Genomic DNA, 12,712 nt, shown 5'->3' with positions numbered 1-12,712 from the left:
CTCCTCCTTCTCCTGATTCCTGCACAGTAAGAATTTTCAGAAGATACGTTGCAACACAAACAACAGATCCCTATGGCACCTGATACAGTAACACATTTATTATGGCAAAAGCTTAATTTATGGGATTCATTCCCACAGGACGTTGTAAGGATTGTTACTGTGTTTGTATCCTGCTTTTCCTCTACAAAGCTCATAATGTCATATTTAATTCACCTGACAGTGGGAAAAAAGGGAGGAATGGCAAACTGAGTTGTATTGTATTTCTCTTTAATTTGTATCACTTCCAGAGTTGCATTGATGACTGTAAATTAACATACACAAAATGTATTCATCTTTGTCCTCTTTATTTTCTTGTGCTTGTGGGACCTCCATACTTCTATGGAATTCTTGAAAGAAATAGGCCAGTATATGTAGGACTCTGGATTGTGGATAGAAAGCAAATTGTTTTTTGAAACCGCTGCTAAAAATGTAATGGCAGGAAAGGACTAGGTCAAAGGAACTTGTGCTCACAAATGCCCTGTGGTCATTTGTGACCTGTGGTAATTGCTGTGCCACAACTCTTGACCTATATTGAGGTACAGGAGAGTGATCACAGCCAGTATATATTAATGCTGAAGAATCTTATATAGAGGACAGCAAAACTCTATCCATGACTAAATCCCATGATGTAGCAGCAGCAGCATTTTTACAAAGCAGCACAGCCAACGATCCTAATTTTTACTTTGGTGACAATATATGGACATGTTTTCATTCATTCTGCTCTTCATAGGGACTCAGAGAAATGGCATTTGGATCTGAATCTGCATGCATCCAGAAGAAGTCATCTTTGCACAGATATGATCATACAAACTATGTCAGATGTAGTCCTATATCTTGCACAAAAGCTTCAGCTTCTTCATCAGTTCCAGTAGGGCAGCTTGTTTGCTAAAGACTCAGATGAAAGGTTTGAGCAGGTGGATCCTGATTATGGTCAGGAATGGATGAATGCCACAGGAATGAGTGGAGGAATTGTAGCAATCACAAAATACAGATTTAGCACTCAGTAGGTGGACCCTTTCATTCAGTCAACATTGCAGCCCAAACTAGGGCAGTGTTTGCACAGACATAATAACCAAATGCAGTAGCTCCAGCAAGATCTTTGGGGTATAAACTTTGACTCTCAAAAGCATATACCCTGAAGATCTTGTTGGTCTCTATGGTGCTACTGGACTCAAATCTAGCTCTTCTACCGCAAAGCAACACGGGTACTGTTCTGAAACTATAATAATGAAACTATAACTCAATGAATCATCTCCTTCAAGAAAAACAGCAAGATCGTTGTGATGAATGTAAAGTTCTCTAGACTTTGGAACAATTCCATGTATTTGTCTTCTGTCTCATCCATTGCAACTCTTCATGCCAATACCCACAGTTAGGCTTGCCAGGCCCCACAGCTCCACCGGTGGGAGCTTCATGGGGCCGTGTCGTTAGCACGCGATGCGCGTGCGCGTCTGGCACGGCACACCCGCGCATGATGTGCCTACGTCACTTTTGGTTTAACCCGGAAGTGACGGGGACGCTCTAGTGATCCCGGCCAAAACTCTATGGTTTCCATAGAGTTTTAGCTGAGGGTGCTAGAGCGTCCGCCTCACTTTCGGGTTTACCCAAAAGTGACTTGTGCGCCGTGTCTGTGCGCATGTGCCCACAGTGCCTGCTGGCCCTCAGCTGGCCGGCGGGCAGCCCGGTGGATGGGCGGTAGTTTACCCACCACCACTGGGCAATTGGCAACCCTACCCACAGTGGTTGTCAGAGAATACAAGATTCTTTGTTCAGCACTGAATACCTGGGTCAGAAGCAGTTGATTGCTTTTGTTTGAGAAAGATTCATGGTGCCAGTGGAGGGAACTTCGCAAATAAAATTTAATGATCCATTGAAGAAGGTAAAGATATTTGCATCTCAGAAACAGAAGACATGGAGGTTGACAGAAAAAGCCAGTCAAAACATCTTGCATCACTCAATCATGGCTTCTGAAGCTGGAAGAGTAGTAGAACTGTGGAGGGGCTGCTTGGCATGCAGATGGTTCTAGGTTCAATCCCTGGCATATCCAGTTGAAGGACCAACTAGCAGGTAATATGAAAGACCTGCCTGAAACCCTAGAGAGCCGCTGCCAGTATGTGTAGACTGTACTGACCTTGATTGCTGATGGTCTGATTCCGTACAGGGCAGCTTCATGTGTTCAACTCCCAAAAATATTGCAGCATGTGTAGTGCCAATTACATTCACAGAACTTAATGGAAACCTTAGAGCAGGAAACAAATCAGTCCTTGGAGGTACCCTGACAAGAGTATCTTTTATCTTCCTCAAGTGACACTTGAAAGTACTTCACGTCTTTTAATTGATGGCCAAGCATTTATGTTGGTTGAAGGGAAATCCTGTGGTTGTGGCACTGTTGGTAACCTGCCTGACAAATTTGTGAAATTTGTTTTTCACAGTAGATGCCATTTCATCAGGACTGGTGTTACATTTGGCTGGTACAGGTCAGAATCTGTCAAAGAAAGGGCAAGATTCAAAAGGACTTAAGCCAGCTTGGAGATTTGTTCTACTTTTAAACAACTGGCCAGATTTCATGGCTGTCCCAAACAAAAAGGATGCCCTTGCTTCTTTCCATTCTGAAGAACTCGTTTTCCAGGTACCGGAGAACAAGACCATGATGGTTTCTGGAGGATTAATAGAAGATTATTCAAATGAAGTCTTCCAATGTGCACTGGTAGTCAATCATGAGTCAGCTGATAACAAGAATTTCACTGTATGTGCTGTAATGCCCACACTGTTGTTGTGTGTGGCGAGAAAAGAGCTTGGAAAACATTTTGTTCATATCCCGGTCTGCTTAAAAATCTAGGAAAAGGTTGTCTTTTGTGTACAGGTCAGTGGAGAAATTTGTCTGCAAGATGTACAATTTTCCTAATGAAAGTAGCAGTGATAAGACATTGTTTTTGTTTGACAAATGTTGGTTACCTGAAACATTGCTTTCTACAAACGATGCACTCAGGTTCTGCATAAAGCTAGCTCATTCTCAAATTGGAGGCAAGCAGTTTGTAAGTTTCCAAATTTACCAGCATGGTGTAGTAGCAGACTCTAATCTGAAGAACCAGGCTCGATTCCCCACTCCTCCACATGAAGCCTGCTGGGTGATCTTGGGCAAGTCACAGTTCTCTCAGAACTCTCTCAGCCCATGCAGAGGCAGGCAATGGCAAATTGCCTCCAAACATCTCTTGGCTTGAAAACCCTAAGGTGTCTCCATAAGTCAGCTGTCACTTGTTGGCACTTTCCACCACCACCACCAAACTTACCTGCCCCAGAGAAAATGGGTTGAACATAATGTTGTCGAAAACTTGTTCCAAAGCTCACGTCACTCACTCCAGCACCTATTGCTGGTGTGTGGATGCTTTGCTGGATACAGGTCAAGCCATAGGTAGTAAGAAAGGGAAACTGCCGTGCATCACAGCATACATATGCAGAACTAATGCAAGTGTTCACTTAATTTATAATATTAAAGACATTCATTTATTTCAGCTGTTTTGGTGGTGAAAGATATGAAAATATGAAGCAACAAATCTCATGATGCAACTTGTTAAGTTTTAAAATCAATTGTTAAGCTTTAAAATGAATTGCTAAGCTGTATAAAAGCATTTTGTTGTGTTCCACTGAACACTAGGTGTTAATTTTGCAGATTTAGTCCATTGTGAAGAAATATAACAGTTTCAGATGCGAGTTTATTCTTGCTTTTTTTATCTCACAGTACAAGAATGACAAAGCCAAGCTCAGAAAATAGCATTTTTATAGCAGGAACATTAAAAATAAGTAGAAAAATGATGTTACCGATTTTTCACCCCAAAATATCCGCAGCGTTGTTCTTTTGAGAAATTTGCCTGCTATAATGAAAATGAAAAATGGAGCTTGGTAAACTACATTTTTGAATTCAGCACATTCAGATCAAAGTGAAAAGGGGTCCTTCTGCATGCCAAGCAGATGCTCTTCCTCCATAACTCAGCCATGGCCCCTACCTCAAGTTCTCCTGAGGTCTTCGTTTGTCTGGATGTTCAGTACAACCACCACCACCCAAAAAGAGGGGAGAGGAAAACAAAGACGTTTCAGACCATGGTGGAAAGGCCTGAGGTCTGTCTGTTGTTTGTAGAGTTTTCGAATAGAATACGAGATGTGTTGTAGAATGAATTGGGTCTGGATCACGTTTAACCAGGTTGCTCCAAAACCTTCCTGTGTGGTAATTCTTCACAACAGCACTGGAGGGCAGAGTTAGCCCTCGTCTCAGGAAAAACTAACACAGGTTTGCATTTCATTTCTGACCTCTACTGTACATCTTTGACCTCTGGCCTTTTGTTTTGGGCAGGGGGAGCCTGGAGTGGTTGTAGATGGAGAAGGTGGGCTTCCTGGCCGGAAGGGAGAGCCTGGCAGTCCGGTATGTAGCATCATACAAACAAGAAATCTGTAGTGGGGTGGGAAGGACATATATATCTTATTCGTATTGCATCATATTGCCATTTCAGCATTGCTGCTCTCCCTCTTTGAAATTTCAGTGCTTACTTGGACCACTGGCTTAACAAAATCTTCACGATACCTGTTAAATAGACCCCTTTGCTATGCACATCCTTGAATATGTGTTTCTGTCTCAAGGGAAACCCTGGAACCACTGGAAGTCCTGGACCCAGGGGACCAGTCGGTTCTCCCGGACCTCCTGGACTAGCAGGACCTCCTGGCGAATTTGTTAAGGTATGCTTTCTCTACTTCAGATTGTGTTCTGCTTCAGCAGTCGCACTTCTTATAGTACCCTCTCCATAGGCAAGTTTACAAAGCCCCATATGCTTCTCTGAGAGGGAAGGTGGCATGGTATAGTCCCATCTTGGATGAGAGACCACCAAGGAAGGTTCTGCAGAGGAAGGCAATGGCAAACCTCTGCTTCTCACTTGCCTTGAAAGCCCCTTGCAGGGGTCACCATATGTTTGTTGTGACTTGACAGCACTTATATACATATATGCTTCTGTGTGCACACGTAGAGAGAATGAAAACACTTGCATACCTACCCCAAACTCATTAATATTAATAGAACTCGGCACTTATCCTTGTTGAATTGCAATCCGTTCACATCTGCCCACTTTTCCAGTGTGTTCAGATCTCGTTGAACTCTATGCTTGTTTGTGCTGTTCATGTATCACACTCCTGTAAATGCCTATTGTGCTGTACTTTCTATGTTTAGCTGAGAGGGGCACCGAGATGTACTGTGTGAAATGTTTACATACGTGGTGTTTTTTCTTGTAGGGAGACAAGGGCGACCGAGGTGAGCGAGTAAGTGATCCTTCTTTTCCTCTGCCTGTTCTGCCCTTGCTCATGGCACACTGTATCCTGAAAGAAGTGTCTGGGTGCAGATTAATCAAAGTGTAGGTCTGGAAGAAATCTGAAGGTTGTCTTCACCATGCTGTTGTGCTGAGAGAGAATCCTAATGATTCCCAGCTCATTAATAGTCAAAAGAGGTCTGCCAATGAGAATGTATTTATAAAATATACACCATCCCCTTCCGCTTTCAAAGCTCTTAGGGCAGTTTACAATAAGTAAATAATATTAAACCAATAAATAATCACATAAAACCAAAAAAGCCCTTCTAAACCAGTTATGAACCCACAATAGTGCCAAGCAACAAGAATCCAAAACCCACTAAAGCCTCAGAAGAATTTGAAATTAAAATCTTAAAACCTTAAAACAAATCAATCCAAAATTTGGGAGAGGGTTTTAGCTTAACAGAAAAGACTTGTTTTAACCAATCTCTGGAAGGCTTTCAGTGAGGTGGCCATTCTCTCTTGCTCTGATCATAGCAGCCGTCTCTGTTCTTCCTACTGGTTTGCAGAACATGCTTTCTGCTTCTAGGATATGCTATGCTGTTCAAGAGTTGTGGTTGGGATTTCATCAAGGTTCAGAGCTCACTTTGGCCATCTTTCTAGGGTCCTCCTGGACATGGTGATGGAACAGTGCTTGCAGGAGAACCCGGCCTACCTGTAAGTATATCCTTTACCATGCTTTGGCTAGGAAGACTACAGAAGGGTATATAGGGAAAGGCAGCAACTGAAGATGGGCGCTTGACACTACTTGAGAAACAATGGGATGGATGAGAAACACATAGATGTGAGGGTAGTTTTAGAGGGTAGCTCCGGCTCAAGGTTGACTCAGCCTTCCATCCTTCCGAGGTCGGTAAAATGAGTACCCAGCTTGCTGGGGGTAAAGTGTAGACGACTGGGGAAGGCAATAGCAAACCACCCCATAAACATAGTCTGCCTAGTAAACGTTGGGATGTGACATCACCTCATGGGTCAGGAATGACCCGGTGCTTGCACAGGGGACTATCTTTACCTTTTACTATGTTGGTCTGCAGTAGAAGAGCTAGATTTGAGTCTAGTAGCACCTGAAAGACAAACATGATTTTGGGGGTCTAAGCTTTCATCAGTCATAGCTCCTTCGTCACATCAAATCATTCGCTAATTGGTCAGTACTCCCAGACATTACCTTCACCCATATAGAGGTACGGGTCATGTCTAGGAATTCTGACCAATTAGTGAATGGTAAAAGTTGTCAAAGGTGATGATACTGGGATGGAAGGGGCAGATGGTTAGCCTACATTTTTGCCAAACATGAAAATGTGCCACATGTGGTGTAAATTCTGAAAAATTATAATTGGTCTAAATCTGGTTCTGTCATCTGTCTTTTGCTCTCCAGGGTACACCTGGTGATCCTGGACCCAGAGGACCTCCTGGGCTTTCAGGACAGAAGGGAGACAAAGTAAGAAAAAAGTCTGCTTATGGAAGTCAAGTGGGAGCTTGCTGTACTGCTTCATTTCTACATAGACATTTCTGTGGAGCCCATGAACCAAGACTGGTCAGACACAAATGAGTTTGGGCAGTAGGTAGTGGTGCAGGTGTTGTATCCTGCAGCTTACTCCAGGTTTGTTTGTTTTCTCTCTCTGGCTTTGCTTTTTTATAGGCATCCTCTAATTTGCTTTGTGCCTACAGGGGGATGGAGAAGAAGGTTTTCCTGGACCACCTGGCCGCCCAGGAGACCCTGGAGATCGGGTGAGTCTACCTTCTCCTAGTGTGAGATGAGCTGAAGATTAATGACAGAGTCTGTGAAATCCAAGCCAGTTCTTTTGTCTGCTATTGGGGTAACCTTATACAAACAACAAACTATTCATTCTAAGCTGTTTTCTCCAGTGTCTGGAGTCTTTAAATCAGTCAGGCAATTCCTAATTTGCACTAGCAAAGAGGAAGGTCTGTTCAAAGGGCTGTTCAGCTGGTGCAGCTGCATATTCCCTGCCACGGAAGGAGATTTCCCTGCCGCTTTTTAGCCACTCTTTCTGAGTAACTACAAGGGTCACCATCTCCTTCTTACAAAAAGAGACCTCCCCCTCCCGATTCTAGGCTCAGAATGGAAAAAGAAAGCCTGGAGATTAGCCCGGGAATAACAGTTTAGTATTGTTTTAGTCCCAATCTTCTTGAAGATGCATGACTGTTATGAGAGCTTGTGTAAATTGGAACTCTCTACTCATGTCCCACATGTGGGGTTTGCATCAATGCAGAACAGCTTGGAAAATTTCTAAATGCCAAATTCAAAACACAAAACCCTCCTTTCCATAGGATATCATGCCACTGAGCTTGCTGCAAGGGGAGGGGCAAGTGCCTTCCCACTCACTTATCATCTGATTGTTACTCTGTTAGTATCGCCACATTTATACTCCAAGGAAATTACCTCAGTTGCTTTGGCTTTTTACTCTCTACTTCTCTCAGCTTTAGGCAAAGCAACCCTCAGCAGTTAGTCATTTTCTTTTTGGACATTGTCTTTAGGTTTTCTTTCTATATGTTTTTCCCAGTACAGCTATGTTTGCAGAGGCAGATTTCTTTGATTATTTGCTGTCAGTACCTCTGTCTCCTGTGCTTGGCAAAAGAAGAAGAAGAGTTGGTTTTTATATGCTGACTTTCTCTAACACTTAAGGAAGAATCAACCCGGCTTACAATCACCTTCCCCTCCCCACAACAGACACCCCGTGAGGTAGGTAGGGCTGAGAGAGCTCTAAGAGAGTGTAGCTAGCCCAAGGTCACCCAGCTGGCTTCATGTGTAGGAGTGGGGAAACCCACCTGGTTCACCAGATTAGCATCCACCGCTCATGTGGAGGAGTGGGGAACCAAACATGGTTCTCTAGATCAGAGTCCACCACTCTTTACCACTACACCATGCTGGCTCTCTGCACGTAATACTCATTACCATTTCTAATTTGCGCCTCTAATTATCTTCAAAATCTTTTTTATTTTTTATTTTATAATAATAAAAACAGAACATGTACGGACCATAATAAAAGTTGAGATTATTACAATTGATATAGAAGGAAACAAGCCATATTCTCCTTTACAAATAAAACAGTAAACATATTTATGCCCATCAAAAGGAAAAAATATCTCAGTAGTAGGCATATATATAAGCAATATGTAATAATATAGAGTGCTAATTAATGATTATCTTAGTTTTTTATCTTCATAATCTTGACTTTCTTGCTCATTATTCTAGCCTTGGTGATTACCTGGAGAAGTGATCACGAATTTTGTTGATAAATTTCAAGGAAACCGTAGCAAACTTCTCACTGAAATGAAAATGTTCTTATTTTAGGGCCCTAGAGGACCTCAAGGTGAACAAGGAAGCAAGGTGGGTACTGATGAAGCTTCAAATTTGAAGCACTCTGCTACAGTGAAGCTTAGAAATTAGGATCTCACCTGGAAATCAGGATTCCTTCATTGTATTTCCAATGGCTGCTGTGAGGTTCTGTATTACTTTTCCTAGTTTACTCCAGTTGCGAAAATTCTGTATATTTTGCTTTCTGAAGTTTGTGGTAGACATTGCTAGATAATAAATGGGGCTGTTTTTTCCTGAACTTATTTGATGGCATAACTGGTCTCTAATCTTACTGATAAATGAGGGTGAAATGTTTTTCTAGTATTCCATAATGGTTTGCAAGCACTTTAAATCTGTCTGTGTCCCTTTTCACCATTGGGCTCCAGACATGCAATTCTTCATTGTTCCAAGAAACCATGATGAAAACAGTTATTTTTCAAATAAGAAGGAAATCTTTAGGAATTTCTCCATAGCACCAAATTCTGCACTAGATAGAGATCCTGTGCTACATGGTGTAGTCTATTTCTCATGAATGTCCTGCCTGTTAGCATTCAGCACCTGTATTCATTGTGTTTTTCCTTCCACTGTCATCCATAATGGGAAGTTAGCTAAAATAGGCCCACTGTAGTTATTTGATATACAGGGCCGCTTTTCCTTCATAGGTTATTATGGCTCAATTACTCAGTATTATAGTAGAGGTGAGAAGTCCTGTGGTCATCTTGTAATGAGCTTTTCCATCTACAGGTACTCTTGGCGAGTCATTTGGATCATTTCATTCTGCTGACACATCTATTCTTTTTGTGACAGGGAGACCGTGGGCAGCCTGGTGAGGTTGGACCATCAGGAGAGAAGGTGAGAGACTGGAGCAGGTCGCTATTATATTATGCAGATTCTTGTCGAGCCAAGCTTTCCTCTTAGATACAGAAGATAACAGGCACACTTCTTAGGCCCAGCTTACTAAATCAAGAGTTGTTTCACACATGCATATACATCAGTTGAGGTCTCTTCTCCTTAATGTACAGCACTTGATGACTAAATATGAGAACTGCATATTTTTCCGTGTGATATGAAAGCTCTGTCTGTGAAGTTTCCTCGGTGTTGCCCAATTCTCACATGTATGTCATCACAATGCTGCAGTCATGTGCATGTATGAGTCGGCCCAAAGACCGACCTATTCTGGAAGTAATCATCTTCAGGGAGCTTCTGGGAAATGGCCTGACTGCTATTAGTAATTCTGCACTCCTCTACATAAAAGATATATGGGGTTCAGATAAAATGCAAAGTTTGGTATGGGATCTCTAGGGATCATGAATGAAGGTGCAACATAGAAAAGAGAGAAATCCAGACTAGGCTTTTCTTGAAAAGGAAGGTCTCATGGAGGTACTATTGGCCTTTTATGCAGGGAAGTTTCCCCGCGGTCACCCCAGCCGACTGCTTTGGAGCTTCCTTTTGATTATGCATACCTTTTCCACCCATCAGAGGTTGCCTCGCTCTCCCCCCACGTTTTGCCCATGTTTTACAGATGCTGTTTAGCCAGAATCTGGAATATGTGGGCAAAATACATGGTCAGAGCGAGTCGGGCAGAAAAGGCATGCATTATCAAAAGGAAGCCCCAAAGCAGTCGGCTGGGATGACCATGGGGAAACGTCCCTGCATAAAAGGCCATTATTTGTTTTCTTGTTCATCATGTATGGAGGTGCTGTTACTGCAGATACTGTTCATTGCTTTGCAACAGAAGTTAATACCATTAGCCATATAACACTACTAGTAATTCAATTTTGTTGATTGTTTCTGTGGTGTACCTTATGGGAGGGAAGGCGGTATGGTATAGCCCAGTCTCATCAGATCTCGGAAGCTAAGCAGGGTCAGCCCTGGTTAGTATTTGGATGGGAGACCACCAAGGAATACCAGGGTTGCTGTGCAGAGGAAGGCACTGGCAAAACCATCTCCATTAGTCTGTTGCCTTGAAAACCCCATAAGGGGTCACCTTTGAGTCAGCTGCAACTTGATGGCACGCGCGCGCACACACACACACATTTCTCATAGACCAAAGTAGTTATAATGGCAGTAGTTACTCATGATTGCAAGTTTCCAAGCTCCTGTTTTCTATTTGTTGATGGTACACTAGTAACTTAAGTGATGGCTGTGTCTCTGAGTTGCTAATGTTTTCCTTAGGATTCAGACTTCACATCCATTTTCAAAACAGAAATGTTGGATTAAAATTAAGGGTTCTCGAGGATGTGCACTGGAAATAAGTTTATGCTCAGCTGGGAATTGTTGCAGTGTGACCTTGGAAGCAAAACCCATAACCCAGCCTTCTCTCAAGGAAACAGGCCCACAAAGGAGAATGAGTATTGGCTGGTGTCAGAGGGCATTTTATTCAAAGCACCGAGATATCTTATCTCTATGAAATGTACTTTTTCTTGTTTCTTTTTCCCTTGTAGGGAGATCGTGGATCCCCTGGCCCTGAAGGCGAGAAGGTACATTGATTCATACTAAGCTTGTTTGTTGTTGTAGTTCAAGTACTGAGACTGGACAATGGAGATTTAGGGTCAAATTCCTACTCATTAAATACCTAGTATCTCTCAGCCTAACCTACCTCACAAACTTGTTCTGACTGTTCCAAAACTATCCTCACATGTCTGTAGTTCTTTTTGAGATTGGACACTGGATGACAAGGTGCCTTTGTGAGTTGTTTTTATCATCAGTGGAGAATATGAGCTTCATTGCCTGGATCACCCGCTACTGACAAAATTATTCTATTTTGCTTTTAATTCCTGTTAATTTAGCAAAATCTCTTTTATCACTGAATGGTATTATTTATGCATATAAAATCTGTTCTACTAGTCAAGCGATTTGATTTGCTCTTATGTTTGTTATTGAAGTTTATGGAATTGTTTAATTGCTGATTGTATTTTCTTATGCTTTTAATATTTCCCCTCTTCATTATATTACCGGTGCATTTTAATGCACTTTAATACTGTATAGTTTAAATTGATTCCTGTTGTCATTCATACCACCTCAGCATTTTTATGGAAAGGGAACAAATTATAGTACTATCATGTGCAGTTACACTCCTGTAAGCCATTCAAATCAATGGCTTTGTCCACAGTAACTGTGCTTAACATTGCACTGTAAATAATCTAAATGAGAACCACCTTGAGAATTTCAATGAGGAGGTGCTATGTAATTTTTTTCAATGGGCACATTGAGTGGAGGACCATACCCTGGTCCTACTAAAACTGATCTTCTTTCTTGTTCTTTTAGGGAGAGCAAGGACCATCAGGCCGCTCTGGTCCGCCTGGCAGAGATGTGAGTGTGGGATGCTACCTGACCTCAATATGTAATAACTCTGCGGAATCTAGACAGAAGCCAATAACTCTAATTTCTGATGGCCATGATAGCAGTATTCCTTGCTACATGCAACAGCAGAATTTGCCTCACTCAGTTCCCCTTTTAAGTTTAGTAGCTTAGAGGCTGATTTTGAGCTGAGGAATAGTGAAGCATTAGGGAAGGAAAAGAGGTGATGAACATGCTGAACCTTCCCTGACCGTGGCTGGATTTGAACATTCAGATATCATGCCAAAGACCAGAACTACATATCTGATGAATAACTGAAAAATAATGGAGGGAGAACACATACATGTGGCTAGAAACCCACTTGGAAGCAAACTGTCCAAGGTAAAGGAGCAGAGGGAAAACAGTGGGTGAGATAAAGGTTCAAACACCTTTTTCTCAGAGGAGGGTGAGAAGAGGGTGCCGAACCCTAATCTTACCCCTCTACTCCCTCGGTCACTTTGCTTCCAGGTGAGTTTCTAGGCATGGATGGAGACGGTTCCTCACCATCTTCTACCTGCCATTTCAGTGATTCAGGTTGCATCTTTCCCCTGCCACTTCACAGCCATCTGACAGAGTTTTGGGTTTTCCGTTCTGAATCTTTCTTGAACATTTTTTCTATTTATTTTGCCCTTATCATGAATTCAGCACATCTCTAAAGGAGCCACTTTAGTTA

At 42.3% G+C, this 12,712-nt stretch overlaps 1 protein-coding gene across 1 annotated transcript in view; it reads left to right on the top strand.

The window, feature by feature from the left end:
- The window catches only part of COL7A1 (collagen type VII alpha 1 chain), a 102,021-nt gene that overhangs the window by 47,344 nt on the left and 41,965 nt on the right, over window positions 1–12,712 (top strand). The window contains exons 35-44 of the mRNA XM_056861735.1: window positions 4,388–4,456; window positions 4,672–4,767; window positions 5,314–5,340; window positions 5,991–6,044; window positions 6,760–6,822; window positions 7,053–7,112; window positions 8,698–8,733; window positions 9,508–9,552; window positions 11,145–11,180; window positions 11,968–12,012. Coding sequence (XP_056717713.1) covers window positions 4,388–4,456; window positions 4,672–4,767; window positions 5,314–5,340; window positions 5,991–6,044; window positions 6,760–6,822; window positions 7,053–7,112; window positions 8,698–8,733; window positions 9,508–9,552; window positions 11,145–11,180; window positions 11,968–12,012 — 531 coding nt within the window. The remainder of the gene's footprint in view (window positions 1–4,387; window positions 4,457–4,671; window positions 4,768–5,313; window positions 5,341–5,990; window positions 6,045–6,759; window positions 6,823–7,052; window positions 7,113–8,697; window positions 8,734–9,507; window positions 9,553–11,144; window positions 11,181–11,967; window positions 12,013–12,712) is intronic.

This window comes from Euleptes europaea, chromosome 1, assembly GCF_029931775.1.
Source record: "Euleptes europaea isolate rEulEur1 chromosome 1, rEulEur1.hap1, whole genome shotgun sequence".
NCBI classification, from domain to species: domain Eukaryota; kingdom Metazoa; phylum Chordata; class Lepidosauria; order Squamata; family Sphaerodactylidae; genus Euleptes; species Euleptes europaea.
Note: the sequence above shows the minus strand (reverse complement) of the source record. Positions and strands in the feature narration are given on the sequence as shown.